General features: G+C 41.3%; 1 protein-coding gene across 1 annotated transcript in view; it reads right to left on the reverse strand.

Annotated features, from left to right (window-relative positions):
* BPHL (biphenyl hydrolase like) overlaps positions 1–19,421 on the reverse strand; it is a 152,055-nt gene that overhangs the window by 107,526 nt on the left and 25,108 nt on the right. The window contains exon 3 of the mRNA XM_088471794.1: positions 3,978–4,144. Coding sequence (XP_088327920.1) covers positions 3,978–4,144 — 167 coding nt within the window. The remainder of the gene's footprint in view (positions 1–3,977; positions 4,145–19,421) is intronic.

Here is a 19,421-nt window from a genome sequence, read left to right on the forward strand (position 1 = left end):
CCTTATGTTTAATATGTGCCTTGTGCCTCCTTATTTTTTATATTTGCCTTGTGCCACCTAATTTTTAATATGTGCCTTGTCCTCCCTTATTTTTAATATGTGCCTTATGACGTGGCACATATTAAAAATAAGTGGGGACAAGGCACATATTAAACATAAGGAGGCACAAGTCACACACTATAGATAAAGGGGCACAAGGCACATATTAAAAATAAGGAAGCACAAGGCACATATTAAAATAAGGAGGCACAGGGCACATATAAAAAATAAGGGGAGACAACTTGTCCCCCCTTATTTTTAATAAGTGCCATGTTACCCCTTATTTTTAATATTTGCCTTGTGCCTCCCTATTTATAATATTTGCCTTATGCCCCCTAATTTTTAATATGTGCCTTGTCCTCCCTTATTTTTAATATGTGCCTTATGACGTGGCACATATTAAAAATAAGTGGGGACAAGACACACATTAAACATAAGGAGGCACAAGGCACACACTATAGAAAGGGGGCACAAGGCACATATTAAAAATAAGGAAGCACAAGGCACATATTAAAATAAGGAGGCACAGGGCACATATAAAAAATAAGAGGAGACAACTTGTCCCCCCTTATTTTTAATAAGTGCCATGTCACCCCTTATTTTAAATATGTGCCTTGTCCCCCCTTATCTTTAGTGTGTGCTTTGTGCCTCCTTATGTTTAATATGTGCCTTGTGCCTCCTTATTTTTAATATTTGCCTTGACCTCCCTTATTTTTAATATGTGCCACGTCATAAGGCACATATTAAACATAAGGAGGCACAAGGCACATATTAAAAATTAGGGGGCACAAGGCAAATATTAAAAATAAGGAGGCACAAGGCACATACTAAAGATAAGGGGGGACAAGGCACATATTAAAAATAAGGAGGCACAAGGCACATATTAAAAATAAGGGGAGACAGCTTGTCACCCCTTATTTTTAATATGTGCCTCGTCACCCCTTATTTTTAGTAAATATTATTGTACGTATACAGTCATACATTTTTGTTAAACAGCTTTAGCATATTGACCTTCAAATTGTCAATTTCAATTACTGTGTCCATTAATAAAAGCAATTCCGTACCATCAAGCAATAGAAAACTGGATATATGTGGTGTTATGACCACAAGAGAAAAAATGTTCACTTAAATCAATTGACATAATTATGCAACATCATGTCTTGATTGGTCACAAGCATTCTTATTTTCTTAAACATTAAAACATGTACAGTTCAGTGCTTGCAAATAAAATATATCTTATGTCTCAAAACCTTATATTTCCAGGACAAATCATCTCTCAAAAGTGATGGTAGCAAATGACACATACAATATCCTAGTTGTAAAAACACAGGAGGAAATGAATAGTCATTACTATTATCAGTCCTGCTTTACAAGGAAAACGTCCCTATTTTGTGATCTGACCTCACCAATTTTACTAATGGGATGAAATCAAAACCTGGATATCACACTTTGGGTTCCATTAAAGAATGAGTCATAACCGCTTAAGCACTTGCTAAAGGTGTTATGACCGCCGTTTAAATCTGTTAGTACTTGTACTACTTACACAACCTATAAATAGTGTTAGCGGTATGTTTCATTGACAGCAATGAGGATCCAACAAAAGCCTTGCCAGCTTCAGCGAAGCCTTCAAGGCTCCTCCAATAAGAATAAATCCCAATATATGCAGTGCGGCTCCAGCGCATGTACAGATCAAAAACCCCTGGCCTCTTGTGGCCAATATCGCCAGTGCGTCCGGGCCTGAATCAGGCCCTAAGCTGTTAAGTAATCAGAAGTATTGAATGGCCTTGCTTTGGTGAGCAGACAGCAGTGGAAGAGCTAACAAACAGCTAAAGGAATTATAAGGGAGGGTAATGTTGACCATTAACGTAGTAAACTAACCAGAAACAATCAAACTGCCCCAATATCCACATATGTGTAACGGTAAAGAAAGTATAATGGTTAGGTCTAAAACACTGGTCAGCATATAACATATATGTGTGAACAAATGCAACAGATCCAGACTGAGCAGAAAGATTGGTTCGGCATTATTGCTGAGAGTGATAAGGACAATCCAATAGGAAAAAGAAATTCTAAAGAACAGTATCATAAAAAAAAAAATAAAACAATAAATCACTAAACCTGCAAAACTGTTTACACAAATACAAAAAAAATCTCCCATCCTGCATCTGACTTACATCACTATGGGTGCACCAGTCTTCATGCAACTTACAATGATAAACACAAGCCTTTTACAGTACCTACACAGTCTGAAAACAGCTGCTGTAGACAGATGAAAAAATGCATTTTCAATTATAAATAGGTATTATCAAGTAACACTTTTAACCCTAGTTTACTGACAATAGCCCGGTACCAGATTTGACAAGTATTTGCTAGAGGAGGGTTTGTTCTGGCTGGTAACAAATTGGTCCCTATGCCTCAAAGACAGATGTACACTGAAGTGCCAAAAATCTTGGGATAGGTGCCTAGTATCGTATAGGACCCCTCTAGCTCTGCTAGGTGCAGCAACTCGACGTGCAACGATTCCACAAGTAGGTGGAAGCCCCCTTGAGAGATGTTGACCCATGCCGTCTGGATAGCTTCCCACAGCTCTAGATTGTAGGTGCAGGATCTTGGGTGCGAATGGACCTCTCCACCATGTCCCAAATATGCTCAATCGCGTCCATGTCGGGCGTAACGTGGTGGCTGCATCATTTGTTGGAACTCTCCAGAATGCTCCTCGAATCAATTCTGGACAACTTGGGACAGACGACATGGTGCATTATCCTGCTCAAATATTCCACATTGTGGGGGCAAGTCCATGAAGGGCTGCAAATGGTGATCAAGCAACGCAACGTAGCGGTTATTGGTCAATGACATGTTCAGGTGGACCAGCGGACCCAACCCATGCCACGTGAACACACCGCACACCATTATGGGACCCCCACCAGCCCGCACGGTGCCTTGTTGACACTGGATCCATGGCCTTGTGGGGTCTGCGCCACACCTGAACCCTACCATCAGCCCGAAACAACTGGAACCATGAGTCTTAGGACCACGCTACATGTTGCCAGTCCTCCAGGGTCCAATTAGCAAAGTCATGAGCCCCTGTGAGGGGCTCTGTCCGGTGTCTTAGTGTTAACAGGGGCACACTGGTGGGTCTTCTGCTCCTATATCTCATAGAAGCTAAAGAACGGTGCACTAACCTGCTGGATATGTGTCTAGTACCTACTGCACTGAATGCCATTTGAAATAGTGTCACTTGTCTGTTACAATAGAGCATTCTGGCCAGACGCTGCTGGTCATGATCATTAAGCATCTTTGGGCAGCCACTGCACTGTCCATGGTGAATTGTAAGGCCTTCCATGAATTATTCCCGGTACACATGTGACACTGTAGATCGAAGAATGTGGAGTGTCAACACAACTTCGGAAATGGAACATATCATCCGTCGGGCACTAACTATCATGCCCCATTTGAACACCAATAATTTATGTTGCCTTGCCATGAGCAGCCTAGCCGCTGTTCAAACTGACTCATGATATGTCAGATTACAACTGATGCAGGTCTAACAATTTAGAAGATGTCACAGTACGGTAGCACCACCTACAAATACCTTTACATACTGCTATCCCATGACTTTTGGCACTTCAGTGTATACAGACTACGCAAAAGTACGGTATGGTGTAAGGTAAGATGCTCTATACTGCATCTGGGGAGAACAAAACTATCCAAGTTAGTTCCAAAGGTCATACAAAAACAAAAAAATTATCTGCACTCAGATTCATCTATTTCAATTCCACTACTTTTAGCGTAAGAAACTAGAATGTACATTATAGTTTGTACCGTTAAATGCAGTAGAATTGAAATAAATGAATCTAATATCAGTGCTAGGAAAAAACATGGTTTTAAGTAATGACTAGTGCCATACCTATTACCCATTGTAATAGGTATGTATTTACCTGCATCAAATCGACTGCATCTTTTGCATCTCTTGAAAAAAAGTCTGTGTGGTAGTCTCGAGCTGGTGGGATAGAGAGCCCATATCCCCGAGGATCCCACCCAATGACAGTGAAAATTTCTTTATTCATATACTTGAGTTGTGGTCCAAAGTCAGTCTGACTGCTTCCTATTAACAAAACACATGAACATTTAGTACAACCCTGCAAGAATTTCTTAAATGTCCTCAAACAGAAATACATCAATATTTGTCAGCAAAACAAATATCTTATAATACCACAGGATTTTGTAGCGATAAATCGAGCGAAAATTTGCAGCTTAGAAAGCAATTTTGCCATATTTATGGAAATATTGGCAAGTTTTGGATATGTTTATTTTGCCAAAAGCAAGAGAAACAGAAGGAAAGCTCATACATACATACATACAGTCAGGTGGAAAAATATTGGGACATTGACAGAATTTTCATATTTTGGCCTCTATTCACCACCACAATGGCTTTGAAATGAAACAAACAAGATGTGCTTTAACTGCAGATTTTCAGATTTAATTTGAGGGTAATTACATCCAAATCAGGTGAACGGTGTAGGAATTACAACGGTTTCTATATGTGCCTCCCACTTTTTAAGGGGCCAAAAGTAATGGGACAAACTAAACAATCCTAAATCTAAATTTCACTTTTTAATACTTTGTTGCAAATCCTTTGCAGGCAATTACAGCCTGAAGTCTGGAACGCATAGACATCACCAGACGCTGGGTTTCATCCCTGGTGATGCTCTGCCAGGCCTCTACTGCAAATGTCTTCAGTTCTTGCTTGTTCTTGGGGCATTTTCCCTTCAGTTTTGTCTTAATCAAGTGAAATGCATGCTCAATCGGATTCAGTTCAGGAGATTGACTTGGCCATTGCATAACATTCCACTTTTTAGCCTTAAAAAACGCTTTGGTTGCTTTTGCAGTATGCTTCGGGTCATTGTCCATCTGCACTGTGAAGCGCCGTCCAATGAGTTCTGAAGCATTTGACTGAATATGAGCATATAATATTGCCCAAAACACTTCAGAATTCATTATGTTGCTTGTATCAGCAGTCACATCATCAGTTCCATTGGCAGCCATACATGCCCACGCAATGACACTACCACCACCATGCTTCACTGATGAGGTGGTATGTTTTGGATCATGAGCAGTTCCTTTCCTTCTCCATACTCTTCTCTTCCCATCACTCTGGTACAAGTTGATCTTTGTCTCATCTGCCCATAGGATGTTGTTCTAGAACTGTAATGGCTTTTTTAGATGTTGTTTGGCAAACTCTAATCTGGTCTTCCTGTTTTTGTGGCTCACCAATGGTTTACATCTTGTGGTGAACCCTCTATATTCACTCTTGTGAAGTCTTCTCTTGATTGTTGACTGACACATAGACACCTACCTCCTGGAGAGTGTTCTTGATTTGGCCAACTGTTGTGAAGGGGTTTTTCTTCACCAGGGAAATAATTATTCTGTCATCCACCACAGTTGTTTTCCGTGGTCTTCCGGGTCTTTTGGTGTTGCTGAGCTCTCCGGTACGTTCTTTCTTTTTAAGAATGTTCCAAACAGTTGATTTGGCCACACCTAATGTTTTTGCCATCTCTCTGATGGGTTTGTTTTGATTTTTCAGCCTAATGATGGTTTGCTTCACTTATAGTGACAGCTCTTTGGATCTCATATTGAGAGTCGACAGCAACTGATTCCAAATGCAAATGTCACACCTAGAATCAACTCCAGACCTTTTACCTGGTTAATTGATAATGAAATAACAAGGGAATAGCCCACACCTGTCCATGAATTAGCTTTTGAGTTGATAGTCCCATTACTTTTGGCCCCTTAAAAAGTGGGAGGCACATATAGAAACCGTTGTAATTCATACACCGTTCACCTGATTTGGATGTCATTACCCTCAAATTAAATCTGAAAGTCTGCAGTTAAAGCACATCCTGGTTGTTTCATTTCAAAGCCATTGTGGTGGTGAATAGAGGCCAAAATATGAAAATTCTGTCAATGTCCCAATATTTATGCACCTGACTGTACATACTGTTCTAAATTATTCCCTGCATCAAAAATAGAAATTCAAATTGAAAACATAATAAAATTTAATTAAAAAAAAAAAAAATGTTCTACTTATAGATTACAAAAAGATAATTGTACAAAATATAATATGAACAATTTAGGATAAAAAAACAAGCCATGCTATATGAAATATGTTGCTGGGATATTGAATAGGTTCAATTGTATAAACACCATTGCATAAATGTAATGGCCTGCAAGTTGCAGGATTCGGAGCAATTCTGTCGATATAGCCAGTAGATTTAAAAAGGCAATAATGTAAAAGGTAAAAGCGGGTTGGTTTACGGGCTAAATTCCTGAAATCCCCCCTGTTCCTGGAATTCGCAGTATATTACAAATGGGCCTATATCATAACTATAAGGGAAAAAACATGGAAAATCTAATGGATATAACCAAAGATATCACAATGACAATTCCCCATGACAACATGGGCATGAAAGTTGAATATATTTTAGCCAAAAATTTTCACCAACTAAAAAAAAATAAAAATATCACAATAACACAAAAAAATATACAAAAAAGACATCAATACTTTATTGTGATGCAAATTGTATGCATTTCCATTCTGTGTATGCATACCAAAATCCATAAATTTATCGATCGCTTGCGGCGGTGCGCAAGCGTAGAGATTTTATATTAAGGTCATGTTCACATAATTGCGACACAAGTAGAAAAATATTTCCAATGTTTAATACATGAAATTTATTTAACACTCATACTGGTGCTACAGTGGATATGGGGTGCATATTGTTATTATTAGTGTTACAGTGCCTCTTCTGTTGCCATTACGTGGACTGGAGCGCTGATGTTCTGGCAGGTTGTCACCATCCTTGGTGATCCAGTGTCGATCTGGCCCATCAATGTAGAGTTGTGCTACCTTCCCCTCTTCTGAATTTTGGCATTCAACTAGTTAATGAACATTTTCAGGTTTAATGCATTAAAACAAGCTTTAAATTTCTCAGTCAACTATAACAAATGTCTCATTTTATGCTCTGACTCATTCATACATTGTCCATTCACTGGACTTGTATGTTCCTTTGCTGGCTTTGCCCGTTCAATCACTGGTAATTTCAGTCTCTCTCATGTATTTAGGTTGTATAATTCTATATATGGCTTATATGTTTATGCCAAAAAACAAGATTATTGGTACTTACCGCTAAATCTCTTTCCCCGAGTACATCAAGGTGACTCTTGACCATGGGTGGAGTAAAGGTTGAGGAGCTATCACTTAATAGTTTAACTTTTTAGGGAATATAAGCTCCTTTCCTCCAGACCCTTCCCTTCCTTGGTTTAAACTTAATAAGCCCCAAGCATAGGTTAAACAGTAAGGACTGGACTGCATCTTTCTCACACGCACAATCCAATAATGGAGGGATATAAGTGTCCCATAGATGGACTCTGAGAAAGAGAATTAACGTAAGTACCAAAAAGGGGAGGGTATGTTCAGCCTTGGCAGATTTGAATACTTTCATGTCCCTGGATGCAAAGCAGAGCTGGATTAACGCTTTTGGGGGCCCGGGGCACTTAAGACTGGAAAGTACTAAAGACCAACATTTTGAATACGGGGAACAGGTCATAGAAGCACATTGCTTCCCCAGCTGCTGTCCTTTTGCCTGAAATTGCGTCTTAGGGCCGTATTCAATAACTGTCGAAAACTGACATTTTGTTTTGCCATCGTCTTAAACGGACGTTTTTGCCCCTCCCCCCCAAAAAAAACTGGACAAAAGTTTCCTCCATCCCAGACAAGGAGAAAAAAAAATGCAAAATCCCTATTTTTGGCTAAAAATGTGGGGATTTGTTTCAGAACCCTTTGAACATCTTTCCTAATGATAAATTACCGGGAAAAAAAAATTGTAAGTTGTGTACTTTGGCGAAGAAACGACCACGCAAATTTGGGCCGAAAACCCCCCCCAAAAAATTTTAAATATGGTTTTAACGTATTGGGTCTGATATCTCAGGGGCGGTATGGATGCGTCAAGTGTTTTAAACATTGCACGCGGTTGCAGCAGGCCGTTTTTTAATGGTTTTTAAAATTGCGCTTTTACAACACTAAAATATACTTGCACCCATTTTAACATACCACCAAGTTACATAGTACATTAATTTCCTGGGGAAAAAAATAACTTTTCATCTCTTTTTCGGTAAGTCATCATTAGGGGGGGGGGGGGGGGTGCTGTCCAAAGGGTTCTGAAAGAAATCCCCACATTTTTAGCCAAAAATAGGGATTTTGCTTTTTTTTTTCCCTTCTGCTCTGGGATGGAGAAAATTTATCTCCAGTTTTTTTTTCGCCTGTTTTTTGGCGAAAATTTTGCCATTTTGTTGGTGAAAACGGCTGTTTTTGCAGCTAATTGAATACGGCTCTTATTTGCAACAGATGCTTCTCGAGACTGCACTGATTCATTTGATATGCAACACTTGCATATATCTGTGCTTCTTAATCATTATACGAAGCACAACAGACCTTGCCGTTGAAAAATCCTAGGCCACGGCATCGTAGCACTTTTTATACAGATTCAGACTCAGACACACACGGATATACAAGTGTCCCACATCAAATTAAGCAGTGCAGTCTTGTGAAGCAGTTTGTTGCATCAGTTTGTCACTAAGACGCATTTTTGGGTGAAAAAGTCTGATGAGACCTGGCATGCCAAGAAGGGCTGTTTGCGCGCTGCAGCAATAGTGTATGAGGACACATCTTTTTTCTGACTATGCTCATAGTTTGAACTACTGAATCTGAAAAATCCTACTTTTTCTACGATCCTGGCTTCAAGAGCCCTGCCATTAAATTAAACCGATGGATGTCCTGACAAACAATCAGCTCCCGAGACAACAAGTCCTATTAAAGTGGAAGTCCATTCCCTGGACCCATTGCCATGTTTAGTACCCCTGATAACCAAACACTTTGTGACCGGTCTGGTGCCTCTAATACTACTGGAAGCATGGGTACCAGTGGAAAAATTAAGATAGATGAAAATTCCAAGGAAAAACCAAGCCTACTCTGTAAATTGTCCGTCTTGTTGTAGAACTGAGACACAACTAGGTCTATCTCTGGCTGACCCCACTTCATAACGAGACTGCTTAAGCTTCTGGATGCAGGAACCAATCTACTGGAAGAATGAACTAGCGTCTGGAATGTCCACCTTCCAATTGTCTATTCCAGGGAAAAAAAAAAAAAAAAAAGACTGTGGATATCGCTGGAACATGAACCTCTGCTTAAAATAGGATCTGAAGAGACTTACTCATCGCCAGGGAACACTTGCCCCTTCATGAAGAATTATGTATGCTACTGCTGTAGCATTGTCTGATTGAATCATTTCAGGCCTTTCCTAAATAAGGAGATTGTGTTTTCTTCAAGTCCATCGGCTTACAACCGCTCTCAGTTCCAGCACACTGATTGGAAGCCTAGTTTTCTACCTACAGCACCAGATGGTCCCATCGAAGTACTTCACTTGCAGGCAAAACTCAGCATGACTTCCAAGACGAGATTGGGCAGGTCCAGTGTGGTCTTGAAAAAGTTCCTGTTTATATGGAATGAAACACGTTGACTATTAAGCTATCACCGGTGTGTACCCAATACATCCAAACCAACAGCAGGAAGCAATTTACTGATGTGATGGTGCTAGTAAATATTTTATTTACACAGCGCTAAATGGTATGGAGATCGAGATCACTTTGAGCCGCAGAGATCTGTATCTGTAGAAAGCTCACCAGCCGGCGCCTGAGCATACACAGAGAGACCGGGATTTTACTGTTGTTCGTGGTCTCCGGCTATATACCAGCTAATGCTGCACTGTATTCTACTGAGTCAGGACTCAGTGACCAGGAACGGAACACTGTGTGGACCCCAGATTTACAGTGTGGCTCTGTACCCAATACCTCTCCAAGGAAAGCAGGTTCCACAGCTATAAGGGACAGCTATTCACTAAGTGGACACACCAGATGATATATTAGGTGCTCCAATTGGAATATTTCCAAACAATCATACCTTGCAAGTAAGCCATCCACCCATATGCTGGAACTGCAATATTGGATATGATTTTTAGTTATACATATTTTTTTTTAGTAATTTTTTCATAAATTGTTCCATCACTATTGATGCTGGGATGCCAGCATGGTTCTAAATGCTATTTTAATATCTGTTTTAGAGTTCACTTATTAAATAAATACATATCAGGATTGTATATTTAATGTACTTGTTCTTATGAAGTATTATATAATGGCTTTGTGACATATCTGCCTGATTATTAAAAATAAATTATTTAGATTGTATTGAGTCTCATTCCAATTTACCATTTTCATATGACTAATAACATATTTATTTATTTGGGTTAAGTCCGCCAGTGCAGTGAACTATATACTTTTTTGTATTTTGTTTTGTCTTTGTAGGTCCAGTGTGGTGTTGCTGTAGGTCTTCTGGAACCCTTGAGTCCCTGAAAATGATGGGACTCCCATCCCTGGAGACAGGCATCAATTGTAATAACTCCTGGCTTTGTTCAAGTTTTTTGACAGAGTTCATAATCGGAGAGACTGTCTTGGATGAGGATTGAGCCAAAAGCTGGTTGAAAGCAACCAAGCTTTTAAAATGTTTAATTGGAACATCCTGGAATGCAGCCTTGCATACTGTGGACTGCTTCGAATGAGAGCTAGATTTCAAATGTCTCTGGCTAGTTTGGTAATGAATCCATGGACTAAAAATCTCATGCACTGACTGGGAATCATCTTGGACTTTTGTCAATTGATATCCCAGCCATGGAACTCTAGGACAGATCTGCCAAAGAACCTGCTTTGAAAGCAAATCATCTAAATAGGGAATAAACCTTATTCTCATAGATCTTAGAAGGCATGCCATGACTATTGTTTGAGTGGCTGTGCTAAACCAAAAAGAAGACCCTGAAAATAAAAAGGTCTACCTTTAACTGCAAATCTTAAAAGACCTTGATGGCCTTCCAAATGGGTATGTGAAGGTAGGCATCTTTGATGTCTATTCATGCCAAAAAAATAAGTTTACCTCCATTTAATTTATGACTGTATCCGTTGAAATTGGTTACAACAAACTACTTCATGTGACTTCACTGGATTTGATATGAGACACTTAAAATTTCTGGTGTGCAACTGGGTCTGAATCTGAACTGTATAAATCACGGCCACTGCATCGTAACACTTCTTAAACAGATTCAGTAGCACACAGATATACAATTGTTGCACATCAAATTGATCACTGCAGTCTCATAAAGCTGTCTTGTCGCATCCCATTGCGACTAAGACGCATTTTCATGCAAAAATGGCACTCGGCGGCAGCTGAAATACATGGGACCTAACGCACAAAGAAGGTTCGACTGCAGCAATAGTGTATTAGGACACATATGTAGGTAATTTAGCCTAACATCCTGTACAAAAAAGATGCAACTACATTTACCTCTTCCAGGCTTCGCCTTGGAATTACTCCATTTTCAGATATTTTAATCAAATATCACAATAAAGAGAACATTTCACAAAATGCAGTAGGCTAACGAGTATTACACAATACAGAGAAAATACATAAATATCTAAATAGAAAATAACACTTGTATATACCAGACTTCCAGTAACGTAGAGTCCTGAGAGGAGTGGGAAGAGAGGAGCTTCACAGCAGCCATCAAACATCCTCCTCCCAGGATTAGGACTGTACAATGTGCTGCATCTTCCTCCGGTCAACCTTATCACACTGCATTACTCTTTTAGTTACGGGAAGGCACTGGGTGCATCCACTCCAACTTTAACCCTCTCAGTAAGGTGAAAGAGGAGACCGTTGTTGTAGATCCAGTCACCAAACCTCTCATTAGGCAGGGTTGACTGGTCTGGACACACTTCCTGCAGCCAGCCAATGTCCTCTGTAATGGCTGGTAACTGTGTATAATCTAGGGAGCGTACCAGTACTGCACATGCTGCTCTATTTGCAACGTCTCCTCACAAAGCAGTCTACGGGGGCTGAATGTGGCAAATGCCACCGGACTGATCACTTTGAGAGGAGGCCTTTGTCCTGGAAAACAGCCACCCCCCCCCCCCCTCCAATTCACTAGGCAAGGTGGCCTGTTACAGATTAAGCTTCCTGCTGCCAGCCTATGTAGTCTGTAATGGTTGCCGGCTAGCGCACTGCTCTCGTACCCAGTCCAGCAGAGAAGGGGGTAAAGAAATAAATCATCATCTGCAGTAATTCAGCCGGACAGCACATGATGCCCACCATTTGTACCGACTCTGTGATCTGCCGCCGACCCAGTCTGTGCTTTTATTTTGCAGCGGTACCTGGCTCAGGCTTTATTCCTCTGCCGGACAGCAGCTTCTGCAGCTTTGCTTTAGCCTATCTACTGCGGCCTGCTACCACCAGCAGCCCATGCACGCCAGGCCATGAGACCTACTCTCCGGCCCCCTCCCTCAATATGTTAGCAACCTCCATCCTTCCCTGCATTTGGCACTACCGCCAGAGCCTTACAGCAGCCAAAACGTCATACCTCCAGCTGTGTTTTTGAGGTAATCAGAGAATTTGTAGCGGGAAGAGGAGGGGGGGTGGTAGGGTAAAACTGGGTGAGCAACAGCTAAACTCTGCTACAAAGGAGAGGTTGTGGAAGACCGTTTCATGTCACAGGTCATACACCATGTCAAGACTGAGCACAGCAACAAGATAGTTATACTGCAGGATTCCAAGAATGGGAAGACCCATGGAGCAAGGAAGCATTGCCAAGCTCAACGAGATGCAGCCTATCCTCCTGGAGCCATATTCAGCTTGGGGGGGGGAGGGGGGGGGGGGTGACGACAACTAAGTGAAAAAGGAGTTAGGAATGAGGCTTAAACATAAATCTGGTGGAGAAAAAGCCAGGCCCCACCATCATCATGAACATAGAGTAAATTGTAGTCTCGTCAGTGAGTACAATGTTAAAAGGTGTGAATATGGCCCCAATACAACCAGAAAAAATATTAAAGCACTTTATAGAATATTTTTTTGATTTTGTTATGCATTCGGACACCTCTCACCGATTGGGATAAAACCTACTTGAGGTGGTCCAGTTGGATCCTGACCAGGTTTTAGGAGGCTTAAGGTCCCGGTCGGACCTCCCATTGGTGTATGCTGGCCAGAATTTTGATCCGAGGAGCCTGTTCGGAGCCTTCAACTGGATGGATTTGGACGAAACCTTCACAGAGTGGTAACATTGGATCCCAGAACACATACAGGTTTTAGGGGGGTTGAGGTCCCGGTTGGACCTCCGGTTGGTGTACGTAGGGCAGAACTTTGACACGGGGAGCCTTTTCTGGGCCATCCACTGGATGGATTTGGATGAAAACTTCACAGAGGGGTGGTAATTGGTCTGGGATGCCTAATGGAGTGGTTGGAGTCCCGGTCGAACCTCATAGCGGAGTGCGCTGGGTAGAACTTTGACCCAGGGAGCCTGTTCTGGGCCTTCCACTGGCTGGATCTGGACGACATTACATAATAAAACATAATAACTTGAAGATTTAAATCTGGGAAACACCGGGTACTTCAGCTAGTATTACATAAACAGCAGCAGCTGTAATAGGCATCTGCACTCTTCACGAATATTGCAATAAAACTGCAAAACAAAATACAGTACTAAAATGTCCGGTCCACAAAAATGGCTAAATTAGAACTATTATAATAAGAACTTTAAATCATAGAAATGATTTCTCATGTTTCATATTCAAATAATACATTAGAATTATCAATACAAAAATCAATATATCCACACTAATATATATTCTAATATAAAATGTATAATCCTGCAGGTGTTGTAGAAGTGACCAAGGAACAAATGTCCCAGGCAAGTTAGATAAGTCTCTGCAAATGATGACTTTGTCACCCTCTGTCTTCATAACTCTGTCGGAAGTTCTCTTAATCCAATGGTCCACATCTAGTACAAAATTTTTTTTTTTTTTAGGAAGAGATAGCCAGTCCTATTGAATTGTAAGTCAAGGAAGAAATCACTGAATCAAACAATACCTTTGTGAAGTTATAGTTTGTTGCAGAGGTTTCTTCCTTGACCCTTATGATTCAATGGGACTGACTTATCTGTTCCTAAAAAGGTTATACACCAACGACTGACTTTTAGAAACCATAGATTACACTATATAGATGGTTTAATACAATTGTTTTTTATATTATATTAAAAAAAGTGACTAACATTTTCATTCTAATTTTTGTTTGGTAAACACAAGCAAGGTTAGTTTAAGTACTGGACATGCAGTTAAGCCGGTCACACTTGTCCACTTTGTACATATTAAGTAAAAAGGACAGTAATAGTAAGAGAAAGGGCAGAGGGAAGGAACGAGGAAATGGGATGGAGACTGGTAATAGGGAAATACTAGATGTTGTTTCCAACATTGCCTGTTTTTTTTCTTGCTCTCTTTCTCTCTTAAGGATTCTTTTTTTTCTCATCCAGTTTCTCCCCCTCTTCTCTGATCAGTACTTGATTTTTATTATATAGAGTCATCTTAACAATACCCATTTTCTTTTCTATTTTACTTTTTAGGGAGTCCTCAACTTTTTTCCTCTAAAGAGTGTTTTTTCTTTCACTATGTGGCCCATGCGTCCCTGGGTGCCTTTTCCCTTTCTTGTTATACATTTTTTGTTGAATATTGTTGTGATGTTGTTACTTGTTGATTTATAGGAGTGTCTGTATTTTCAACATGAGGTGGTTTCTGAGCTCATGTACTAGCTGAAAACGGTTTAAATAACTGTACCCAGTTGCCCTACATAGTCTGACCGGATGGTCCTCAACGGGTTGGGTATGAAATGCCGACGGCCAGGAAGCCGTCTGACTAAATACAGACGCTGCAAGCCCGAATGCTGAAGATCCCGACTGGGGCTGGTAAGTACCCTAACGTCTCCCCCCCCCCAACCCTAACCCTCCCTTAATGATGCCTAACCCTGACCTCCCCCCAGTGGTGCCTAACCCTAACCACCGCTCCCCGCACCCTAAAACCTCCCCCCAGCGGTGCCTAACCCTGTGGCCGGAGGCCGGCCCCACGAGTATAATGGCGGGCTCGGCACTGAAGGAGTTAACACCTGTGCTGCGGCGCCATTTTTAAAAGGACAAAAGGCGTCAGACGCACATTGTAAATGTGTACCCTGCGCTAGGCGCCAAGTGTTTAAAGATAAAAGCGTATTTAAAATGGTATGTGCAGCAGTGAGCCAGGACAGCAGGTCCTGGGCTACAGTGCTGAAGGGTGCAAAGCCTGATGCTGTGCACAGGCATGAAATGGGAAGGTATTTAAAATTTATGATTTTAAATGTATATTTTGTAGAGAAAATGCACTTCTTGAATATGCCTGTATAAAAGACATGACAAGCTTGTGACTGCAGAAACTAGATGCTATACTTGAGGGTGTTAATGATCAAAAATTGCGGTCTGATTTATAAACAATTTATTGGAAACATACACAAAATAATAACTAAACATTTAAATACACAAAGAATATAATTAAAAATAAGTGGTTAAAATTTAAATGAATAAAATAAATACAATATACTCAGCAAAGGTATTTAGCTTCAATTAGTATTAGAAAAACACACCTGCTCTGTTTATATCAATTGTTGCACAGAGCTTGTGAATCGTGTCCACTCTGTGAAATTGTATCAACTTAGCTGTTATTTGGTAATCACATCAGCAGCTGAAGAATAAAAAAAGCTTATTATGTAATATGTTGTTGAAATGTTACAAAAAGACGGGGATAATTAATCAGTCTTGCTTCCCCGATAAGTAATTGTAGCGTTTATCACTGGCTGTGCACAAGCACAGTGATCATCACAATACAGTCAGTTAATAGCCACCAGAATAAACTGCGTTATTAAATAAGGTGGTTACTAATCGGGGGGCGAATCTCAGCCCTCAGTCCAACAGTGCCAGATCACTGAAAAGCAGATAAAGTCTAGCAATCCACAGTGAGTAATAAACTTACTGCGTCCTAACCGGACATGCCGTTTGTTCCAGCCTGATAGCGTGACGGAGAATATATTCCCTAAAGCGGGGATATTTACCTTGCCTCAGCAAAATTCCTTTGAATAGGCATCTAAATGTGTCAGTGCCTGTAGTATGTCTGACCTGACCTGGGCTCTACTTATCTACCTGCTCTGCATGACTGTGGGCAATCATCAGCCGCATATTCCAGCACTGATGGGTATTACCACCGGTAACTACTAGCCGCATATTCCGGCACTGACGGGACTTATGGAGACGTGATTGGATACGCAGCCCTTGCTCCCTCACGGCACACTGACTGTCAGGTCAGACATACTACAGGCACTGACACATCTAGATGCCTATTCAAAGGGATTTTGCTGAGGCAAGTTAAATATCCCCGCTGTAGGGAATATATTCTCCGTCACGCTATCAGGCTGGAACAAACGGCATGTCCGGTTAGGACGCAGTAAGTTTATTACTCACTGTGGATTGCTAGACTTTATCTGCTTTTCAGTGATCTGGCACTGTTGGACTGAGGGCTGAGATTCGCCCCCCGATTAGTAACCACCTTATTTAATAACGCAGTTTATTCTGGTGGCTATTAACTGACTGTATTGTGATGATCACTGTGCTTGTGCACAGCCAGTGATAAACGCTACAATTACTTATCGGGGAAGCAAGACTGATTAATTATCCCCGTCTTTTTGTAACATTTCAACAACATATTACATAATAAGCTTTTTTTAGTCTTCAGCTGCTGATGTGATTACCAAATAACAGCTAAGTTGATACAATTTCACAGAGTGGACACGATTCACAAGCTCTGTGCAACAATTGATATAAACAGAGCAGGTGTGTTTTTCTAATACTAATTGAAGCTAAATACCTTTGCTGAGTATATTGTATTTATTTTAGTCATTTAAATTTTAACCACTTATTTTTAATTATATTCTTTATGTGTATTTAAAAGTTTAGTTATTATTTTGTGTGTTTCCAATAAATTGTTTATAAACCAGACCGCAATTTTTGATAATTAACACCCTCAAGTATAGCGCATAAATTTGTATATTTGGTTTCCCCCCTTTTTTTTTGGAGGTTGCAGATACCTCTTTTATTGCTGCAATCTGTGGGTGATTTTGATCGAACTATATGTGATACACTGGAATTTTTAGCGCCATCAGGTTTATAGGTATTCTTGTTAGAAACTAGATGCTAATTGTCATTTCCTAGCAGGAGGTCTGATGAATAGAAAGCCTTGACTGGAAGTTTTCAGTGTGAATAGTGTCCTATGGCTAAACCTTTCATTTACAGCACTTCCTTTGAAAAGGCAATAGCCAGCAAGGTTGATAAAGACAATTTGGTTGTTCTTAAGAAGACCCTTTTTGATGTCACCAGGTTGGAAATGCCAAACTGATTGGTACTTCCATTGGGAAGGATGAATGTCATTTAGCATTTCCTGTGAAATGTTAGATCAACATTTTAGGAGACAGTTATAATGTATGATAAATCAGTTTGTGTTTAAGTTTGGGTGGTAGATTAGAAAGGAGGAAATAGGGTGACTCCTTTGAAATGTAATACGTGGTTATTTGTATTTTGTGACACCGCATGATTGGCTGAGGGGAACACAGGGCGGGTTTCCCCCCCTCTGTGATATTGTGTGTAAGAATGATATAAAAAGAGGGCCTGTGAGCCCTGTATGTTGTACATCCCTGTAAATCTTGTGTGGAGAAGAATTGCTGTAACATCTTGTACTGTATGCTAATTATTCCCCTTCAATCCAAACGGACGAGTCTTCTTTGAGCAATAAACACCTTTTTGCCTTTACTTCGATTACACCTGTACCCTGCGACCAACAGAATTGCGCCAAACGCTATTCCGTTCTCCGGCTGATCTGGGTAAGAGCTCCGCGTCTCCAAGTACAAGCCCTCTGCCAAGCTACCGTGCAGACCTGGTCCATTGTGAGGGATCAGGAGGAATCAGCCAACACCAATGAGGGGGTGTGGCCGCAGCTAATCAAACGTATACGCAGCAGAAGCGGTTCCAGGTGCCGAAGTAGGAGCCCGATTGTACGTAAAAAGCGGTTCCAAGCGCCGCTGAAAGGAGCTTGGTGGTGGCAGCTTCAGTAAATGCCCACTGCGCAGTGGGCGGAGTCAGTGACAGTTGGGAGTCCAAAAGCGCTAACCCGTGACCAGGGCAGACCTAGACGAAAGGCGTCCGGTCACACCCCCTATCCCCACATCCTAAACCTCCCCTACCCCCCACCCAAACCTAACCCTCCCTTAGTGGTGCCTAACCCTAACCTCCCCCTGAGTTTCCTCCCCGTACCCTAAACCTCCCAGGGGGAGGGGGTGGGAATGCCTTATCCTAAATCCCCCCCGGGGGTGCCTAAACCTAGTCCCCCCCCCCCCCCCGCGGCTAAGCACTAACAGTGCCAGTCTTCCCTTCGTTTGGGAAGCAGTCTGTCGAGATTCTGGCGTCAGGATTTTGACGCCCGTCTTTAGTCCGGCAACGGGATTTAGACGCAGGGACTTAGTCAAATGGCTTCCCGGCCGTCGGCATTTTGACCACATCCCTCCTCAACTGCAATCTCTTGGGAATGAGCGACATGAAACAGGACAGAACTGAACTGATGTTACAATGTATTATCAACATTTTCATTCGGCTGATAATATATTGAAACGTTGGTTCAGTTCCCCTCTCTGCCAGTCACTAAACTAGCTACCTATACCACTCAGAGTTAAATCTTCAGCCTAATTTCCTCACATACTCCCTCCCGCCCTTTTTGCTCTGCTAATAATTGCCGCCTCACCTCCTCCATGATCAACAAATCACACTCACATTCAGGATTTCTCCAGATCTTCTCTGGAATGCCCTCTCTCAAATCTATTAAACTTTCGTCCAGCCTTGAAGCATGCCCTTAAATCTCGGCCCTCTTCTCATCATTATGTCATTCATATCCCCTACAGATTATAAACTCATATGAGCAGGGCCCTCTACTCTTTATCCTCACAAAATTATACTAGCTTCACACTTTAAATTACATTTCTACCTTTCTGTGTGTGTTCATATACTGGCTATATTAGTCTAATTAGGTTTGTCAGTTTCATTCCCTCGTATTAGTAATAATAATAATACCAATGATTGGACAGCCCAATCCTACGGGACGCAATGGGCCCTGCACAGTTTTGAAACGGAGTCCCTCACCACCATCTTCATGTAAAAGATCTACTATAGCACATAAATGAACACTGCAATCCGCCCTCCCATCCCATGGGATTAAAATTTGTGCGTGGTTGGTTGAGCTTGGCAATACCCACACTTCACCCCCCCCCCCCCCCCCTTCTCTTCTCTTCTGGAGGTCCTGAAGAGTGCCATTCTGGAAAATCGCTTTTCCCGGCCGTG

Source organism: Taudactylus pleione, unplaced genomic scaffold (genome assembly GCF_031769625.1).
Source record: "Taudactylus pleione unplaced genomic scaffold, aTauple2 ptg000116l, whole genome shotgun sequence".
NCBI lineage: Eukaryota > Metazoa > Chordata > Amphibia > Anura > Myobatrachidae > Taudactylus > Taudactylus pleione.